The sequence below is a fragment of the Agelaius phoeniceus genome, chromosome 3 (assembly GCF_051311805.1).
Source record: "Agelaius phoeniceus isolate bAgePho1 chromosome 3, bAgePho1.hap1, whole genome shotgun sequence".
Lineage (NCBI taxonomy): Eukaryota > Metazoa > Chordata > Aves > Passeriformes > Icteridae > Agelaius > Agelaius phoeniceus.
The window spans coordinates 31,004,245-31,025,550 of NC_135267.1; the positions used below are offsets into that span (position 1 = coordinate 31,004,245).

At 36.7% G+C, this 21,306-nt stretch overlaps 1 protein-coding gene across 26 annotated transcripts in view; it reads right to left on the reverse strand.

Annotated features, from left to right (window-relative positions):
- DLGAP2 (DLG associated protein 2) overlaps positions 1-21,306 on the reverse strand; it is a 458,493-nt gene that overhangs the window by 316,692 nt on the left and 120,495 nt on the right. For 6 of the 26 annotated variants that reach the window (XM_077175008.1, XM_077175005.1, XM_077175004.1 and 3 more), the window contains exon 1: positions 20,344-20,669. The exons of 8 other annotated variants lie outside the window; for them this stretch is intronic. Coding sequence is in view for 7 of the 18 variants with exons in the window: in XM_077174988.1 (XP_077031103.1) it covers positions 20,344-20,346 (3 nt within the window). In the remaining 11 variants the exon portion in view is untranslated. Of the gene's footprint in view, positions 1-4,264; positions 4,727-20,343; positions 20,672-21,306 lie in introns of those variants that run through there. 12 more of the 26 variants (XM_077174988.1, XM_077174987.1, XM_077174989.1 and 9 more) reach the window with 4 other exon arrangements.

A 21,306-nucleotide genomic window follows, 5' to 3' on the forward strand; every position in this document is an offset into this window, starting at 1 on the left:
GAAATACCTCCATTTGGGTTTCCTTGTCATCACATAGAGAGGAGCAGCCACAGTGAGGGAGTGTGACTGTGACTGTGTGCTGAAGCAACATCTAATCACCAGCACCTGCTTTCCTTTCAGATCCTGGCATTTCAGGTGCAGGACCCCAAAGGGTCTTGGCAGCAGGTGCTACCTGGTGCTACATGCAGGCAGACAGCACAACCTGGGCACACAGCACCTGGATGCCCTGAGCCACGTGCTCGCCACACTATCGTTTGTGCCGTGCTGCTGGAATATTTGATCCTGACGTGCCTGGCCTGCCCTTGCCCCTCCTCTCTCTGTGGGTAGAGTACACGAAGTCTGGAAGTCCTCTTCCTCTTCGTGAACTGCTGTGAGATTTCTGCCCACAGGAATAGTGCCTGGATCTGACAAGCAAAGAGCAGCCTGATATTTTGTGGCCTCTGTTATTAAATGGTGTGTTGCCCTTATCATGATCCCAGTTAAGCCAGGAAGTGTTTTGCCATCAGCTTCAGCAGAAGCATGTTCAAGCCCTAGAAACCAAGGATTTGATTATGGTAGGTCATCTAGAAAATGAACTGAAAATTTTAAAGGATGTTTTTGCTCTTGTATCAAATGTCAGATTGAGTGCTTAGAACTGGGAGGACAAACAACAGATTACTATACAGATCAGCTAAAACTTGAACCTAATGACAAAGAATGCCTTTTCTCAGAGATCATGGAAATATGATTCCTAAATAATTTTTCTGCTTTGGATCTCTTTCTCTCTTTAGTTTGATGGGCAATGATCACCTTTAAATCTTTGACTTTAATACTGCAAGTAACTATTGCTACCACAAAAGCTGCAGTGGCATTTATTATTTCCCTGCCATTTCTCTGAAGATGGTAATGGCAACTAAGATGCAGTTTCACCTTCCTTCATAAAAGAAATCTATGAATTACTATATGGTTTTCTCTTTGTCATTGAATGCTCTACTGTGCAGGTTGTCTGACAGTAACAGACTTGTTACCCTATTTGTACCTTGGTAATGTACTGCTAAGAGAATTAATAGCTTGCTGTGCAGAGCTACTTTGCTGGCATTCATACTGTCGTGTACAATTTTCAGGCTTTATTATCAATTTTGCAAGCATATCTGTCAAAAACAATTAAATTCTACAACAGATATAATTTTTATTGCACCAATCTATGCAAATCTTTCATTGTTGCAGGTATGAATATTTTATATTACACAAGGAGAAACTAAAAGGAATTCAATTTAATTTAGCCATGGGGTCTCCAGTCAAGGATGTGTGGATTTGTACGTACTCCAGACTTTTCACTGTTCTTGGGCAGAATTCCTAAAGTATATATAAAAAGAAAAAATGAAATGCCTGTTGTATCCAGAGAAAATGAAGCTGGCACTTATGGACCTTGAGCTATAGTAAACGCTTATCACTGAACAGAACTTTTTTTTTTTTTTTTTTAATGAGTGCAAAAAGCCAGCTAATTTCCCTTACTACTCTAGAATAATGTATTGGAATTTTATTTTTGATAGCAATGTGGATCCCATATTCTTTCCTTTGTTTTCAGACTTAGCTCCCTTTATATTCACATTAGAGACATCTATCTGGTCTGATTTCTACTAAACTCAGGAAACTTGAATGTACCAAAGTCCAGTTATTTGTGATTTTCCTTGATGAACTCCAGCATAAACTCAAGCTTTTCTTCTTGAAACCAGAACCAAACTATTAACTACAGAAATTTATTGCAATGACAAAGCCAAGAGCAAAAAATTAAATATCTAAGATGAAAAATCCAAGTATATAGATCAAAAAGTTTTCAGAAAAAATTTGACTGAGATTTCCAACACATTGACAATAATAGAATGCCAGAAATAATAAGCAAAATTTGTGGAGCATAACTAACATGATGTAATCTATGCCACGGAGTTCTATGACTCCTCCACATAAAATTTAAAAACTTATTAGATAAGGCAGAAGTGAAACATTGTATGCTCTGTGGTATGGTCATTTCTTCTTCTGTATATTCTTTTAATTTTAAGAACTGCATATACTGTTTTAAACCTGACAGATGGGTTGCTTTTATTTATCTGCCCTTCAGTGTTCTTATTGCTCCAACTATGTTGATTATATTTTCTGTTATTTTTAGATTATTTTATTATTTATAACAAGCAGCTTCTTTCCTTTAGTGGGAATTATAATAGATGTAAAACTGGTAAAAATGATTAATGCACTTTTGGTTTTTTGGAAAATAAAATTTCAAAATAGCAGGTGGGCTAGTCAAAGCAGTGACTACACAATTATTTTTTTATCTTTGTTCCCCAAAAGATGCACCCTGAAAACCAGTCAATATCTGAGATTTGATCAGCTAAGCTACCTAACAGTTGTATGTCTGAAATACAGCACATACAATTTGGCCTCTACTCATTATCTGCCTCTTTCCTTTAGCTTTCGCTTAATACACACAAAGGAAATCTGTGAAAATATTTTCATTGTTCTAGATCACTTTAAGAAGCCTTTACAGTAAAAATGCTTCTGTGAAACATATTAAGTAAATCTCATTATGTAACTATTTCAACAAAATAGTCTATAATCTGTGTTTTTTCTTGAAAAAGCAAACAGTAATATCAGGCTCAGTACTGCTGCTTAATCTGCTCATGTGTTGAAGCACCTTCACCTGCCTGCTAGTATTTTACAATAGCATGTTTTGTTCAAAAAATGATGCCATTAGTCACCAACTTTGCTAAACATACAGATTTTGTATACCTAGCAAAAATATTGTTTGACTGTTTTCACAATTTGAGATACCTTTTAAAGTGTACTGTACTGGGAACTACATGATCATGTTGGTCACTTGTTGCTAAATAGAAAGGATGTAGTCTGTCTCAAATGACAGGGAAACATGACAGATATGGATCCATGAACTAATTGTGATCAAATGCAGGAACTGATATTAATGCATGCCTGTAAAATAATCATGTTGATACCACAGAAATAAAACCTTCAAACTTCTCCACAGCAATGAAAAAACAACAGAAATTGCAACTTGTGAATTGATGACAGCCAGTCTGAACCTTTGTTCTTATTTTATACAGACCTCTCTTTTTTTTCCTTTGAGGCTTTGGTCCTGCATAAACTTTTAAAGAGCAACCTATTTTACCTGCGCGTCAGAAATCTATACTGGCAAATAGAAATCTATTGATTTTTTGGATAGCATATCCAAAACTAAAAGGGCTAATACTCATGGGAAAAGGAACACCCCAGACCTCTACTGTTGAAAAGTTTAGAGCATGAGAAGGAGGAAAATACATACAGAGAATTCTTCCCATATTGAAACATTCATTTCAAGGCATTTGAACCCTATTCACTTGCTGCAAAGTTGCCAGTTCTACAACCAGGATTGAATGAATTTTACTGAAGACCCAGTAACCTAGTGATCCTCCAGACCTCTGCTTAAAGGTATGTTTCTCAAAAAAACATCTTATATCAAATCTTAACCCTTACTGTGCAATTAATATTAGGTATCTAAAAGAGTGCATACTGTGTGTGTGATCACAGCACTTTTTAAAGCTCATTAAATATTTCTGTTCAATAGCGTTTTTTGTTAGCAACATTTTTAAAATGTAAAGGCTCTCATGACAGTGCAGCAAATATATGGGGGTTTTGGCTCTTATCTCATGTAGTGCACTTGATAAGGAGTACTACTGAATCTTCTGCACGCTGCATTACAAAGAAAACTGTCTTTCTGTAAGGCATTTTCTCTCCACTGCTTTCACACAAAATAAGGGCTCTTGCAGCTGAATGTATCTGGCTGTATTAATACTCAAATAAAAACTGAAACCCTTCTACTTTATCTGAAGTATAAATCCCTGAAAAGATTTTTGCCTTTTCAATTGTGTTCACTGTAATAAAGGTTAATATTGAACTGAACTTATCGTAATCTAGCATCACATGTTAAGTTCCAAATCTCTGCATGTGATCTATTTTCTTCTTTATTGTTGAAATTAGAGAATAGGTAAAAAGATGGCAATATTATTAAAAATATCACAGCAAAAGCATTTTACTTAAAGACAGTTCAAACCTATTGCTTTCATGAGTAGGATAAAAAACATGGTGCAAAGTGCTCAGGAGAGGGAAGGGACTAGCATCTGTTGAAAATTAACTACTTCAACATTAATTAACACATCATTTTCTACCTGATTAGATGGTGTTGTAGAAAGTATAAATTCAAGGCACAAGAGTAAGAAATGAGTCATCTTTGACTTACCGTATCAAAGACTATTGCTGTATTGCAGTCAGCATCCAAAAACAGAGCATGAAGCTTCTCACAAATCAGAAAAAATATACAATCAATGAACAAGTCAAATTCATTGTAAAAATAAAGGCCAGAGATTAGAGTATGTATCCAAGGGTCTGGTTAGTCACAGCTTTGACTAGCCTGCTACAGAGCTCTGCAAAACAAGTATACTGCAGCAGTGTGGCAAGCATAGGATTGCAATGCATGTCCCATATATTCAAGCATAATAGAAAACATGGTCTGGAGCTTATTCCATGTGGAAGTGGGGTTTGTTTTATGCAGGCAGAAAAAAGAAAGGTTCTTTTCCCACATAATAGAATTAGAAATGAAGATTTTTCTTGATTATTGTACACAGTAATTCCCCAGGATATCAATTACATAAAGCAGGTGCCTCTGTCTCCTGTTTCCCAGATAAATGCCTGTAATCTCATTTCACAAATGATCCTATTTAGACAGGAGCCACCTATTGTGATGATATCATTTGCTCTAGTATCCATAAATGGGCAACTTCCTACAAAACGTCATGACTACTGACGACACAAATTTTTATAATATTGAGTGGGCAGGGTGGCTGATGGGGTCCCATCAATCTACAGCAGCTTCTTCTGATGTGATACCACGAATCCTGCATAATCACATAAAAGACTGTAAATGAAGAGGAGCATTAAACCTCTCTAGTAAAGCTCATTAAAAAAAAAAAATCCAAAACAACCAAAAAAAAACCCAAACAAAACCCCCACACCTAAAACAGGGAAAAAAACCCTGGAGAGGTAGTAAAGGCAGATAAAACATAATGACAGAGCAGTGGCACCTTTTCAAATGCCTTCGGCACTCTCAAGGATACTGGTAGATATGAACAAAATCACTCTCAGTTAAGAAGTGTAGCTGTCAGTTTCTTTTTAACAAATAATAAAAGACTGGATATCCTTTTCCCTTGCAAATTTAAAATATGCACTGACAGCAAAAAGGACCAGTGCTTCAGTGATACACAAATTAGCCCACTCTTAGTGAATATTTTTCAGAATTAGCAGCTGCTTGTCACAAGAGCTTGGAATATGAACAGTGTATCAAATTACCCTCAGACTCTGAAATCCAGGCTGCTAGACAGGCTTGCTGCATGCACCAGCTACATGGATTTAATTTCTTACATCAGTCTTTTCTTAAGAAAAGCCATTCCATTAAATATATGTATTTGGGAAATATTATAATACTCACAGATAGCTGAAATTAGTCTCCATCTGCCTGCTTTAACACACAGAGATGTGAGGAGAGTTAAAGGTGAAAGTGCACACTTGCCTACCCACCCTTTTCCCCAGGGGACTCAGTTGTGCCTAGAGGCTAAAGCAAATTGCCTAAGAACTTGTATTTAATATTTTTCCTGGCAGAAGTTGGTAAGAACTTCAGAAGAAGGTCCCCTGGTTAAAAAAAATAACCTCAGGGCATTTTTCAACAGGATCTCCACAAATCTTGGTTTACTTACTCCTGCTTTGAACAGACTAAGCTGCATCTAAACAGCTTCTTAATTCATGGGAAGAAATGCATTAGGATCCATCTGCATTCATGTTTGGACAGTGCTCACCAGAACACCAGTCAAGCTGGGGTTTCAGGGTGGAAAACTTTAAAGCTTAAAAGCAAAAACCCTGAGAGGAGTTTATATACATTTCCACTGATGTAGTTCCAGCAAAACAGTCCACTTCTTGAAATCCAGCCCCTCCACTGCACATTCCCTTCTAATACTTTGCCTTTATTTTATATTTCTTTGGACCAGAGACTGCCCTCTAGTAAATTTCTGTATTACACATAGAGAGGGTCTCAAAGGCAAGGCAGTGCAAATTTTAATAATAAAAGCAACTCTTTCAGAGTTGACTCCTACCAGAGTGACTCACTTCAGGTCTAGATAGGTTGAAAGCAAAATCTGAACACAGCATCCATGGCTACAAGACACAGTATGCTGTCAAAGCAGAGAAGTCAACGGCTTTTTTACAGGCACCCTAAAGAGAAGAACTCACTCCTCAGAGATTGAAAACATTGGAGAAAACAACTTCAGAGCACCGAGTAGCCATTTAGACATAAGCAGGTTTTTTCCTTCTCCCTCCCTCCCTCCTGTGCTTGTCTTCCAAGACAAGACTAGCTGATTTCTTTAAATATGCTGTTTAGGAAAAGACAGAAGCACAGCTTTGGCTCTGGATATCATAACCCCTTCATTTCAGTACTGGGTGGAAATAGAAAAGCATATACTCTGTGTATCCAGATGGCATAAATATTTTCCATGTGTTTCCATGACAAAAGACAAAGATAACACAAGAAACAGTTAGAAAGTAGAAGTGTGTGTGAGTGTAACTGAGATTGATGGTCCAGAAGTTTCTCTCTTGGCTAGATAAAAGCTGATTAAATGGAAATGAGGAGAAGAAAAAAAGACAGAAAATAGCTAAAAATAAAATTAATCACTGCTTCATCAAATTCAGTCCTGCCTTGGGAAACACCAAATGTCAGAATTTCTTGATAATGTACAGTCTTTCAAGGCTGTTCCCAGGATGTAGTAGGCAAGTGCATGCTTTCCTAAAACAATACCTTTTTCAGCATCTGAGCTAAAGGATATCACCACTCTTCTTAACCTAGATTTGAGCTTACCATGAACACAGTGATGTGCTCAGAGCTCATTCCTGTGCAGAGAAGAATGTTAAACCCAGTCCATGGAAGATGCCTCGATGGTTCTGATCTGTGCTTTAAGGCTTCTAAGCTTTATAAAACATAGTGCTAAAGAGAATGGACCATCATTTCTAGCAGTTCCCATTTATTTAGGGAGATATTGTGGGAAAATACTCCAAGAATATTGCTGTCTCAGGAAGGGCCTGAAGGATTATACTGAAAGGATGAGTCACTCCAGTGAAAGCAATGCACTTGGTCATGGAGAGATTGTCATAAACCACAACATCAAATACTAAGTAGGCAAATACAGTGGACATCTAATAAAACTGTAGACCACACAACAGAATATTCTACCCCTCTTAAAGTCTTTCCTTTACATGTGAGATCTTTGAAATACCCTGATATCCTAACAAATAAGTCTAAATGTCCTTGAACCACCTTTGAAATTTCTACTGGTCTTCCTTTTGTTTGGTTTGTTCTTTCTATCATAACTGGAAACTAGATCCTTCCAGACATTACAGACAGCTGATAAATCTGAACATTTCTGGGCTAAGAATTAGAAAGGCTGGATCTTCGTTAAAATGTCTGGGCTTTCCACTAATTAGAGTTGAAACCTAAGTTATAGAACACCAGTGGATTATTGAGACTCCATTCTGAAAGGCAGGAGACAGAAGGAGGTTGCCTTCTAAAACACCTACTGATATTTTAGTAGATAGTCTCTAAAGCAGAGACAAAACAAATTGTTTCAGTTAAATGAGTTTTTCTGCTGGTTTGAGTAACAAGAAACCCTACCATCTCCAGTAAGTATCATTGTAACATATATTAATTATACCAAACCAACAAAAAATTATGCTAAAAATATTGTCAATGCTGTCCTTTTAAACTGCAAACAGCTAACAATCAGTACAAATAAAAAGTGAATTACATGTCATCTTTTCCCAGAAGCAGAATAAGAAAACAGCTACTGCACATTGTGTGATGCTTCCTTTAATTGTATTACTTAGGCCACCCCATGTGCATATCGATTAACAAGGCTCACACTAACTAAAACAAGGAAAAGCTTTATAAGAACTTGCACTTCTTTCTGTAGCAAACAAACAGGAAAATTAAGCAAGAGTCTTGGACAAGGAAATTTTAGTCTGCTATCCTCCCTAATGATTGCAGCCAAGATTAAAAATGCTAAGGGCTAGAAGTTTTATTCTCATTCTTTTAGCCAGATCTACTCGTGCATAAATCTCTTGAGGAGCTGAGCTGAACTGATGGGATCCATTGAACCAGCAACAGGCACCACATTTCTGTACCTGAGCAAAGATTCTCCCTTAAATCCCTCTCAGATTCATCACTTTTGCTTTTCAACAGCACTATAGAAAACACAAATAGGGGTTTCAGCCTCATTAGGCCAAATTTAATTTGTTGTAATATAGCAATGTTGATGAAGAATAATGTGCAGTTTTTAATTACTTGTCAAAAATCTATTTCCCAACAAAAAGCTAGAAATATCAATTACAGTTATCACAACTAAATAAATTCTTAAGAATGATAATAATCACAGTAAATTATTACTTAATGCCTAAAACAATTAGAAAAAAAAGTTCTGTTCAGAAGCTCAATTTTATACCACCAGCTGCAATGCTGGTGTCCCAAAGAAAATTTGAATTTCATTATCCCATTACCAATACAGGTGTAAAAAAATTCTACAAAATAAAAAAAAATTACATGGTCTGATAGAAAAAAAATCACAAATTTTCATTTCCATATGAATATTAAAATAATTGAGAGCAGAAATTTTCTAAAAAATTTGAGGAGGACTTTGCTTTTCAAATTCTGGTTAGCAAAATTGTTGATTGGTAAGGGGCAATCATGGCTTGCATCTAGTGACTCTTCTAAATGAAATAGAATTGTTTGGGAAATGGAAGAAAAGGATAAAAAGTTCTGCCCAATTTCTTTCTGTCTGTGAAACTGTACATTTTACTATGTAGTTTCCTTTTCAAATGAACTCCCCACTTCTTTGAAAGGCAGCTGCATTGAAACATTTATGGCTCTAAAGTCTGTAAAAAATACTGTTTAATATAAGCAGGAATACTCCCTTCTACCATAGACCTTGATACTGTAGGATGTCTGGTAGATTTTCCAGAGGTCAGATGTTTGGTAGAATTCATCCTCGCAGTCAAAAAAATCTAATTCTTGGAGCATTTCACATCTGGATTCTCTATAAATTATAGCTATTGTGACAAAACATTGCCTTTTCCAGACAGGACATCTAGAGAGAGAGTTTTCTTCATTGAAGGTCAAAGCTATAAAATTGTACTAACATTGACCAGCAAAGCTATGGCATGGCCATACCATTGGCATGAAAAGGAGGGGGTTCTTGCAGGTTAGGATGTCAGAAATTCTTCATATTTTGGTAGTATCAAAGTGGAAGATGCATCTGTGAGCAGGACAGCCTTGTGAACAATGATCCCTCACTCATTTGGAGGCAAGACTGCAAAAACATCTGGCTGCCTTTTAATGCAAGTGTTGAAGAACAGCTGTAATAACAATGAAGAGAAAGGCAATCCTGAAAGACCATATACAAAAAATATAGCACTAATTCCTTCTTTTAAAAATAATGAGTTTGTTCAAAAATTGCACTTTTTTCTTCTTACCAACATCTCCACAGAGCTTTAGTTAGAGACTTTTAATATCCTCTCCTTCCTTCCTTCCTTCCTGAGCTTGCTTCCTTCCTTCCTTTCTTCCTTCCTGAGCTTCCAGCCATTTCTTTGCAGTAGAATTCTCAGAATGTACTCAAGAAAATGGCATTTCAAAATTATTATTGTAAATGAAAAAGAAAAAGTAACCACCTGGTCTCCCTGCATGTTTAAGCATAGAGCAGTTAAAAAAGTTATCTACTTTGCACTGTTTCATTTTGACAAACTTTATAACAGGGCAATTATTTTTACCAATTTTTCTCAATTAACACTGCTTCAGAAACCACTAATCTGAGAATGTTTTTGTAGGCTTTTGACTTTTTTTTGTTTTAAGCAAAAATAGTTATTAGTGATTTGTGATAAATGACAGGCTTTATTTTTTCTATCTTTTTGTTTTCCAGTCTATGTCCTTTGTCAAACACAGTTCCGTCACTTGCAGTCCTGTTTTCCTTGCCTTTACTTCCCCTTTTCCTCCTTCCCAATTTTCTAAGTTCAAATAGACAAAAAAGTGATGTGAAAATAGATTAAAAAAATTATCTTTTCCTATCTGGTTTTTGATTTTACACATATCTGATGTCTTTGAAAGATGATCAGTAGACTTTATGACAAAACAGAAGATGCTGTTCTAAAAAAGCATTCTAGAAACCATGGAAAAATAGAAAAAAGAAGAAGGACTTGAGGATGACAAGTATGATCAGGTTAAATCTCATATTAAATCATGTGTTCTCCCTTGACAAATTTTTGGGAAAGGTGGAGAGAGACATGACAGCAGATGCTGATAGTTCAAAGGCTTTCAAAGGATCTGGAGAGCCCAAAGGAGGCGCCTCACATGATGAAGCTCCAAGTTGAAGCATTGTCTCCAAGTCACAGCCATGAGAAAGAGCCTACAAGGTCTCAGTAATATTTCTTGATTATTTGCTAAATATAGCAACACAGTCTAGATCCTCTGGCACATAAATAGAATTCGGCTTCATATATTCTGTGCTTTGTTTGCCAGTATGCAAATATGGCTACTATGTCACCCCAAAATTAACTGTGTCTTGTCCTGCAACAACTAAAGTACCAGAGTTTGGACCTTTGCCAGTTGAAATGTGGGTTTGACATCATGTTCAGGTCCTTGTCGTGACTGATGATAAGCTTTGTTTTGAAGGTGAAACAAAGTCAAATTCTGTAACTTCACATGTTGCCAAGATACAAAACAGCTGTCTTTTGGCCATATCTCATCAGAGGCACTGGCACTAATCCATTTCCAAGCATCCCAGCTCATAAACTCAGAACTATTATGGACTCGATAAAGTCAATCGATACATTAGTTAAGTGAGATGGAATGATTTAGCTCTTAGGGGAAAAAAATATAGGCCTCAGTGTTATTAAATGCTGGGTTTGAGCAACCTGGAATAATGAATTACAAGAAAACCATTCAGACAGACACACCTGTCTTGGCACATTCACTTGAAATACAACCAGGAAAACAAAGTCTTTTTGTTTTATTTAAATAAATTGAGAGAACTTCAAATCAAGGACTGCTTCTTAGTATCTGTTTCACAAAAGCTTCTTGAAGAGCTTTTTTCTGAGACCCTACTTCAAACTGAGTATGTGTAACAGCTCGACAAGAACCTGGATTTGTCCCTTACAAATTTGAAAAGTCAAACTCTAAAGTATCAATGTAGGACTGACAAGTTTTTCAATGGTGGAGAAACCTATAGCATTTATACAACTTCTCCCTACTGAAAAATCTGAGCTAGACAGAAAAACATAGTATAGTGCCAATGGGAGGAAATGGGGTACTCTGGATATCATGATTTGCATTAAAAATACATTTTGACACAAATTCTCTTCAATCTTACTTAATGCTAACTTAAAGTAATAAACAGATGCATGTATTTACACACATCCAAATAACCAATAATGTATGTTGACTTAACACAATCTTTATGAGGCCTATTTTAGAAACTAATTAAATCTGTCTTTTATTTTAGAAAGTAAATAAATTTTATTTAATGCTCCTTATTTGAAGAAAAGAATATTCACAAAATAGGATAGGGAAACTGCATCATTTTAACAAAAAAACCAAAACTCTGAATACTTTAATGAAATTATATACAATATGCAGTATTGCAATATTCAATACTCAAAAGTACAATAATTTCATATAATAGGAGTTAAATCTCCTTCCTCCTCTATCAGGCTACCTCTTCATAAGAGAACCTTATTCACATCCCAAAGGAAAGTTCCCAAGCTGACATGCACTACAAATTCAATTTTTTTTTTTTTTTTTTTTTTTTTTTTTTTGGTTTTTTTTTTGGTTTTTTTTGCTTGAGGCTTCTAGCATAAGCTATGGCAGTGAAAATGTGCATTGAAATTACTGGTTAGCCTGACTACTAAAAATAGTTATTTCAGCCATAGAAAACAACATAGTAGAAATATACTTTCTGTAGATTATCTCTCATAAGTTTTGTATTTCTTGCAGAAAGACAATGTGAGCAAGACTACTCATTAACAGTGGAATGCAGGAAGAAGTAAAATCCCCCACAAAGAGTTCATGAAAGCACATTACTGTATGTCTGTAAACCTGCTTTTCTCTAAGGGTGACTGAGGGCCAGAAAATGACATGACAAAGATGCACATATCCCCGATAGATTATTTAACCCTGCCAGTCTGCAAAAAAACCCCATCAGTAATAACATTAATATTCACAGTGGCACCCTTTGATGCTTTCATAATTTAGATTTGACCTCAGAGAGAAACCTGGCAAATGACTTTTGTTCCCATGTTTCTGGTCTTTTATCAAAGGACAATGAAACCCCTGCATCAGCCCTGCATCGCGACTGCCCAGCAAGCACCCACAAATGTTTGATATCCAGGATTTTGCAGTCTAGAACTGAAGCACACTGGAAAAGCTGATACGTGTAGAAGTCACTATGGTTACTGCCTACACTTTCTTTGCCTCCAATAAGATCTTTCATTTCCATAAGCATTAAAATTCACCAAATGCACCAAAATTATTCAGACAAAAAAATAGTCTCTCTGGTTTATAAGCCTTTTAGCTGTGTTGCTTTCATCTTTTTAAGTATAGGCTCTGAGCTGAGGAATATTATTCCACATCTGAATATAAGAAAAAGTATTGCAGGAGAAATCTTGTGGTGGAAATGCTTTGTGGACCCCCAGCTTCAGCAGTGTGTGTGGAACAGCTGTCTGCTGTTGGCCAGTGCAAAGCTGAAACCCAGAAAACGCTGTACACGATGCCAGAAAAAAGGCACTAGCCTGAGATTCAGCAAGCCAAATTCAGATGATTATTGTTAGTATTATTGTAAATCTTTCCAATAATAAGAAAATTAAAAGTTCATCTTCTGTGGTTAGATTCCCTATCCATTGTAATAAGAAATAGCAGTACATAAAACAAATTTTGGGTGGTTTTTTTTTTTGGTGTTTTTTTTTTCTTTTCTTTACCTTACAGCAGTCAGAATGATTCTTTCTTTCAGTATTCTTATATAAATGTAAAGCTGGCTAGAGCCTGTAATATGTCCTGATCTCATGGTCATTCAGTGTACCAAGCTCTTTAAAATTCTATCCAGTAGCTGTGTCCTCAACAGTCATTTAAAACATTTCCTAGTTTTATCCTTTACTTCAGTTAGCTTCCTACTTAAGTTCCTTCCATCACACTGAATGATTTTGTTCCCTGATATTGCCTGTTATTTTGAAAACCTCCCTGAACCATCATTGCCAATTCTCCTACATACAAGTAGCCTATTTTTTTTCACCTCAAATACCTCCTTACAGCTAGTTGCTTTCAGTGTGACATGCTTGACAGATCAATATATTCTTTATCAGTTCAGTTACTTCCCTTTATTTTTCCTATATGTGATTTTGCTGATCCCTTTAGGAGAAATTTCTTAATATTACTCTTCAATATACTCAGTGAGGTCTTTTCACTGAGAACCACTGCATACAGGACATGCAGGTAAAATACTTGACACCTTCAGCAGGAATTACACCAAACTCAGCTGTGGTTTATAGAGAAGCAGCACCAGCAGAGGCTTATTCCTGCTGCTGAGTAGTCCCCTCAACACCCAAGTCTACAGAATCTCTTCCAGCATTGCTAGCCCCAAGGAGTCGAACAACACCCCCAATATTCACAGTTGAAACTTTCCCAAAATCATACATACTTTCTTAAAAGGTAAATATGAAAATTGCCCTTACACTTCTGACCAAATGTCCAACCTGTACCAACTCAGAATACTGCCTATCACAACATTAGGATTCTTAAACCAAACTGGAAAATAGAGCTTTTCCCTGTAATCCCTCACTTTCATAATAACAAACTCTTGCTAAGATATTAAATGTCACACAAAACAAGAAATCAGCAGTGGTCACTTTTTCATGTATCATTTCCATATATGACACCTAGATACATTTAACAAGGGGGAAAGTACTTCCTGGAAGTTCAAGGAATTCAGCTGTTGGCTTAAAATATCATCAATTTCTATAGAAGTCAAAGAAAATATTAAACAATTCTCTGCTCAACATTTTCCAATGTAAATGAGAATGTGATAAAGGTTTACTTCTGATGAAGTCTTAGTAAATGCACATGTATCCAGATTTTGTCAGAACCAGAAGCAGTTTAACGGGAGCTTATAAAACTTGTGGAAGCAGAGTGCACCAAAAGGCTGATATTTATTGGTAGAGTGTTACTCTGACATTTAAGCTGTTTTCTGTTATGCCTGCTTACTTACTTGTGCCCCTGTCTTATTTCCTGGGAGAAATGCCAAAAAATAAAGTGACCTCTGTATAGTAACTATTAACTATGCCACATCATGTTGCTTAAAATATATTACAACCTGATTGGCACAGAAACACATTTTGTTCTGTTTGGGAGCAGTTATAGCCAGAACAATGAAAATTCACAGCCCCAGCTTCTTGGGAAGCAAGAAATCAGCTCCAAATTTGGGTTCATATTGGAGTTCAGCTGCAGCATTACAAACCATGGCAGAGTATCTTAACTCACAGACAAGGTAATTTGTAATGGTACAGTATTTAAAACAAGCACAGATCTTGCTCAGATTAAATTAATCCAAGTCGGGGATCAAAGACCTGTAAAGATACAAATTATTCTTTAGAAATCGTTCCAAGCTGCAAACACATAGGAGACATGCCCTGACTTTACCTAAAGCACAGACAAATACACTGCAGATTCACAATCACAGCAAATAAATACACAGTATAAAGAAAACACAGCTTTAAAAAAGTTACTATCTTACAGAACACAGCTGGCTGACAGATTTAAGGAGAAAATGATGATGAGGAACAAGTGACTTCTCTAGGCCTGGAAGATGCCAAGACACAGAGTGAGCTGCGAGGGGTGAACAAGAAGAGAGCCCAGAGAAAGCCCGTCAGAGAACAGCCAGGGCTGGGAGCAGGGACCAAAGCTGCTGTGAACAGCGAGAGCTGCTCGGCTGCAGCAGCACCGCGCCTTGCAGGCTCCGCTTGAGCCAGCGCCGCTGGAACGCGAGGGGACGGCTCCATCTAGAGGCAAATATCCCCTGTGAGCTGTGAAACGGCACCGCTGCCACTGAAACTCCTTTCTCCCGAAGTCAGATCTACTCAAAATAGCACTCCGATCTGCTGCTCTCTTGGCAGGGATGTCCAGCAGGAGGGAGCAACCTCCATCCACCTCACCATCTGTGAAGGCTGAGCAGATGAAAATGAAGCCAAGCTTTCCCTGAAATCCAGCTCTCAGCTTGAATGGTCTCCCACACCAAGTCTTGCCAGATTGACTCTGCAGCATCCATAAAATGACACAGATTGAAGGCTTACTCTCATTCTGATGGCAAGAATTCTGATGGGTCCCACAGGCAAAGGCTTCCTGCACTCCTTTACTACTTGTGTCTCATAAGAAATACAGAGTATTTCCCATTAATATCTTGATAATCTATATTCAGTATCAAACAGAGCACCAGTAGTTAACATGAAGTTAAAGAAACATTTAAAAAATAATTATTAAAAAGAGATTATTAAAAAGAACGTTTATTGTATTCACAGGGATCCACAACAAGAGGAGAGAGAATGATGCATCTGACTCTATTTTATTAGAAGGCTAATTAGTTTGTTATACTATATTATTTTATATTATATTGCACTATGTTACATCACATTTAAACTGAATCTGCTAAGCACTCAAAACTGCACACAACTGCACTCCACTGTACTGAATTTCATGACTGTTAGCCAACAGTCTCCACACACACACACACTTGGTCCTGATAGGCCAAGGAAACAAAACACCATCACTTTGGGTAAACAATCTCCATATTGCGTTCTACTTTGGCACAACACAGCAAATAAGATAAGAATTGTGTTTTCTTTCTGTGAGGTTCAGAGAATGTGAAACCCAGAAATATTCTTGGGAAGAATTGTGCCTTGCTTTTCTCTGTGAAGAGAAATGTGGCGCTACAAATGTTGATAAACCTTTATGATGCAAAGGCCTTCTCTGTTGAACAAAGATGAAGCTATTCTTTTCTGTCCATCAATAAATATCTCCAATCACAAATTAATACTGATAACCTAGGAATATCAAATAACACACTTTTAAAATTATAAGCAAGTCTAACTTCATCCTTTCTATTGCTGGGTTCTGGACTGTGTCAAGTTATTCTAATGGAAGAGTTTCCATGAGTTTCTTCTGCACTGATCAAAAAATAAAAAGAAAAAAAGCCTTTGAGTGGATGTTTCTAAAAGCCCTTTTCTCCCAGTCACAGGCTAAAGCACATATTGCAATGTAATTTTACAAGCTTAACTCTCATGTAGCTTACTGTATGCCTAAAAGGGCCTTTTCAAATAGGCAGCAAGCAGTTATATGAATATAATTCTTCCTGTTCACTGTTTTCAGGCTTGTGGGGTATGTATCTCCAAACCTGCACTTTTTATAAATCAGTATGTTTAGATTCAGACAAGCTGTGTATCTGAGCAACAGCACAGCAAGGAGCGACTGTTGTCTGTGCATTACATTTTCTCAGATTACTCATTTATTATACAATAGTGTCCTAAATTTTACCCATCACTTTCTTCTGGTGTTTGTTAGTGAGGAAGAAAATTTGGACTCAAACTAGTTTACTTTTGCCATGATGATGTATTCTGCAAGTTAGGTATAAGTAGTTAAGATTAAAACTGTTGATTATTGTAAGCAAGATACATTGGGGACTGAGGGGAGAGAAAAAAATAATACTCCTTTTCTTATAGAAATGAATTGCAGAAGTATGTGCTCATTTCTTAACCTATTTGTTTTCTGTGTTTTACTCATTTTGGATGTATTTTTGCAATTTGAATACAAATCTAAATGAACAAATGCAAAGGCAATATATTTTACAGTTCTAGGTTAGGTTTTGGGTTTCCTTTAAGGGCATATATTTAATAAACAATTGTTTATTTTACAGGATTTATTGCTGAAAACAAAACTAGCAAACTACACAGTCATTTCTTCCCTGACTTCTTCCTACTTTAGGAATTCAGATCCAGTTTGCTGGTACTCAAAACAAAATTGCTGGCAGGTATGACTCATATCTTTGTGGTAGCAAAGAATATAAGATGTATGCCTATTTATGTAGCACATGCATAAGAGCACATTGGAAGTTTTTTAAGGTCTCTTCTAAGAGAAGTGCAAGAGCATGGATGGAGAAAAAGCCCATTGGAGTCAAAGGAGGACCCCAGTAGACTCTCATATGTGTTTGCAATGGCAGTGAATATGTACCAACACCTATGGGAAGAGTTGAATATCAGTCAAATGAAAACATCAGAGCTAACCTCCAAGAGGCTCTAGTGATTAGCAATCACTTATGCTCAAAGACATTCCCACCTTGCAAGCTCAGCTTCATCCCTTGGCCTCAGATCCAGAACAGACCAGTCCTCAATCAAGTCCTGCCTCTTTGCAGTGCTTGGCTTTGCAGTGTCCAGCACTGATTTAAATCAATGTCTCAAAGACACTGGTGGCCAAACAAACTGCTCAATTTGTGTGCCTGTGAAACATAAGCCACCATCCCCAGCTTTACGAGGGTGGTCCAAAACTGAAGAAAATACAGGTGAGAGATGGACCTCAGACTTTCATTATTGCAATAAGTTTTTGGAGGCAGTCATTCTACAAAAACATTAATTAATCTAAATGGATAAAAGAGAAGAACAGCTCAGGTCAACATACAGTGCTTAGAAAGGTGAATAAAATATGGAGGGAAGAGTAGCATGCTTAGAAAGATGGAGAAGAGGGCCCGTTATGGTATATGTTAAAGATGTGGATAGGGCAGGGATAGTTCACAAAAATTTAACATAACCCTCTCTGTGTCAGGAACACATATGACACAAAAATTCCAACTTTTTTTTTATATTTGGAATGGCTTAGCCTTCTCTTGCTCTACCTGAAAATGGTAAAATATATGAGCAGTGACTTCCGGTGACAGCTACACAAGTATCCATGGGTGTGATGCCAAAACTTCAAATGTCGAAATCGGAACAAGATTGAGACTATTTCAGTCATTGTGGATCAATGTTCCTGGTCTAAATTAGTCAGCTGCCTGTTATGCAAGATCATCCTCCCCGCTAGTCATTCTCACAGGGTATTTACAGAACACTGTATGGGAATGGTGAGAATCTGAGTGAAGGTATTACCAGGAGGAGGCTATTTAAAAAAAGAATGTACTGCATACATTTTCAGGCAGACATTTAAGTAGACATTTCTGTAAAGCATTTGCTTTTCCCTTTTGCATTATATATGCACACATACATACATGTATACACACATACATACATGTATACACACACACACACACCGTGTTTTCATGTCATTGCAGGTAATGTGGGAAGGAAGGAATACATGAATATGTTTTAAAAAATCCTTTTGGAACATGAAATACTTCTGCTACTTCTGGGTAGCACAGGCTTATTTGGAAATAGCTTTCAAAATGCAGCCTTTGGAGAAAAGTATTTCACAAATCAAAGTGATTCTCTCAAAGCTTATTTTGCCATGATAGCATTTACTAGAGTAGGAGGAAGAGGAAAATTTTGGTTTATAATACCCCAGTGGATTCAAATCTTCTCTTTTCTGGATGTTTGATTGAGTGTCCTGAACTAGATATAAAACATCTTGTTAAAAAGATCACAACCAAATGCACATAAAATATTTCACCACAATGATCTGCTGCTCTTCTTGGTTTTTTTCTATCTTACATGCTTATTTCCTTACCTTCACTGATTGGGGATGCAATATAGTTGCATCTGTACAAGATAATTTCTGCCTGCTTAACTAATGCTAAAAGACTCCTTTTTGGAAAAATACAGAACAAGTGAAGTGATCATAAGGTGGACTAGCTCAAAAAAAAACCTCATTGAATAGCCTTCTGCTGTTTGCATCATATAACAGGATTGCTCTGTGTAGAGTGTTATCTCAATAACTGTTCTATGAATACAGTCATAATGAAGGTGGGGGGGGGAAGTCAAGGAATGTTCCAATTTTTAACTATTATTTTTACTGCATGTTTTCATTTTTATTTCTTAGTGGGTATAGTACATTAATTAAAAGAAGCCCGATTCATTTTGTTAACACAGAATACAGCATGATCTGCACTGATTCAGGGTCCATCTTATTTGCTAAAGCTGGAGATAAAGACCCAGAATTGCTGAACCAAGCCAAGAGTTAGGCTACTTTTTTTATAAATCACATTTTTTCAATAGCACTTGACCAAAAATTCAGGAGCTTCAGCAAAGCCCGCCAAACTCCAAATGGACTGTCTGATGATTTGGCACAACTTGAGATAATGCTGAAAGCAAGTACAGCCAAATTAGTACTTTCATTCAGCTAAAATGAAATGGACTATAATATAAATAGATCAAAATTGGGCCCAGATCCTGCAATTCACTATGCAGGCAGACTGTCAAGTGCAGAATCAGCACTTTGGTGAGCAGAAATCTAATGAGGAAAAGCTCTAAAATGCAGAAAGAATTATTAGAAGAAAAACTATTTCAATCCTCCACATAACTAGAAATATTTACTAAATACCACAGATACTAATAAATGTGTTAAGAGTACTTACTTTGAACCTGTAAATGATTCTTTAAATGTAGTAAAAATAATTTCATGCAACAACATGTCAAGCCAGTTTGGAAAAAGCACTAAAAAACCCTTTGATGACTGTGTTTATCCACAGCAGAGCAAGTGTATAATCAGTATTAACCAGCTCAAGAAGCAATGCACTACCTGAGCACAACACAAGTGACACAGATTTTGGAAGATTAAAAATGAGAGAGAAGGACCGAAAGGTTAAACATACAAATCCCACAGAGAAAGAAGTCTTTAAATGCTGGGCTTTTTTGAGAATTGCAGCCTACAGTGCAGTTCCTCTGTTTCATGTTTGCTCCAAATAAAAAATAAGTAAGTAAATAAAAAAAGAGAAGCAGTTTAGTATTCTTAAAGAACCAGTCTTAAAGAGAATTCTATTCACATTAACACAAAAGATTGCATCATGTTATATAAATAAAACCATATACTGTGACACAAGGATCTGCTAGCAAAGTCAGAAATTCAATAGACAGAAAGGCTGTGAAAAATCTGCAAACCTGAATAACGAGGAGAAAAATGAAACAAAGGAAACAGGACATGTTTCTAGACACTTTATGGATATAAATAAATACAAATTATAGAGGAACAACAACAACAACAACAGAAAGCCTTACCATGATGTTTGCACAACTGTGTGTCTGTAGCCCATGCTATAAATGTGGATACCTTCTATTTCCATCATCTCAGCCCCTCTAGTGGTCAGTACCTGAAGATCTTGCCTTCAGGAGGGACACGATCTATCCATATGTACCATTCGCTGTTGCTCCAGTATCTTGACAGATATTTTTTTCTTAATCCTGTAATTTTTTCTGGAGATATAACTTGTCACTTTTTATTAGCATCTTTGTCAGTGCTGCTGCTACGTGCATACATTTAATTGCTAAGCAACAAAGAGTAAGCTCTGCACAGCACATTCGATTACTGCATTCCCTGTGCCATGCATTGTTACTAATGCACTTATATAATAAGAAAGACAAAAAAAAAAAAAAAAACAAAAACCAAAAGTAAAAATATTTATTTCTGTTTCCATAGCATCTAGAAGCCACAATCTGAAATCAGGCTCCATTATGCTAGCCACGAGGAAGAGAGCTAACAGCTGAAGGAAGATGAGGGCAAGTGGACTGATAGAAAGTGCACAAAAGTTAAAAGCAGAGTGAGTTTCAGTGTCCCCATAGATGAATAGGCTAAGTCTGAAGCTCAGAGGTGACTGCCCACCTACAGTCAGGATTCTCAGACATTAAAGAACAATTGCTGTGGCTAAAATACTTGAATCTTTTGCAAGTGTGGTGGCCTCAAGGTGGGAAGCATTACCAGTTTTCACAAGTTTTTCAGTTTGGAAGAGATACATCTACATTGTATCCAGAAATACTCTCTCTTCCTTCTTCTCTTTAAGTTGTAGAAAAAAACCAGGGCAGGCAGTATTTTGTCATTAAATGTTACTCATCACTGTCTGCTCTTCACATCAAAATGTATATTTGCCCCTCTCATTGAAGGCGCTGTGTCCAAAATCTGAGTTTGGCATTAACGAGCATTATTTGAGCCTATCACACAAGGGACTACAACTCCATCTTTCCTTT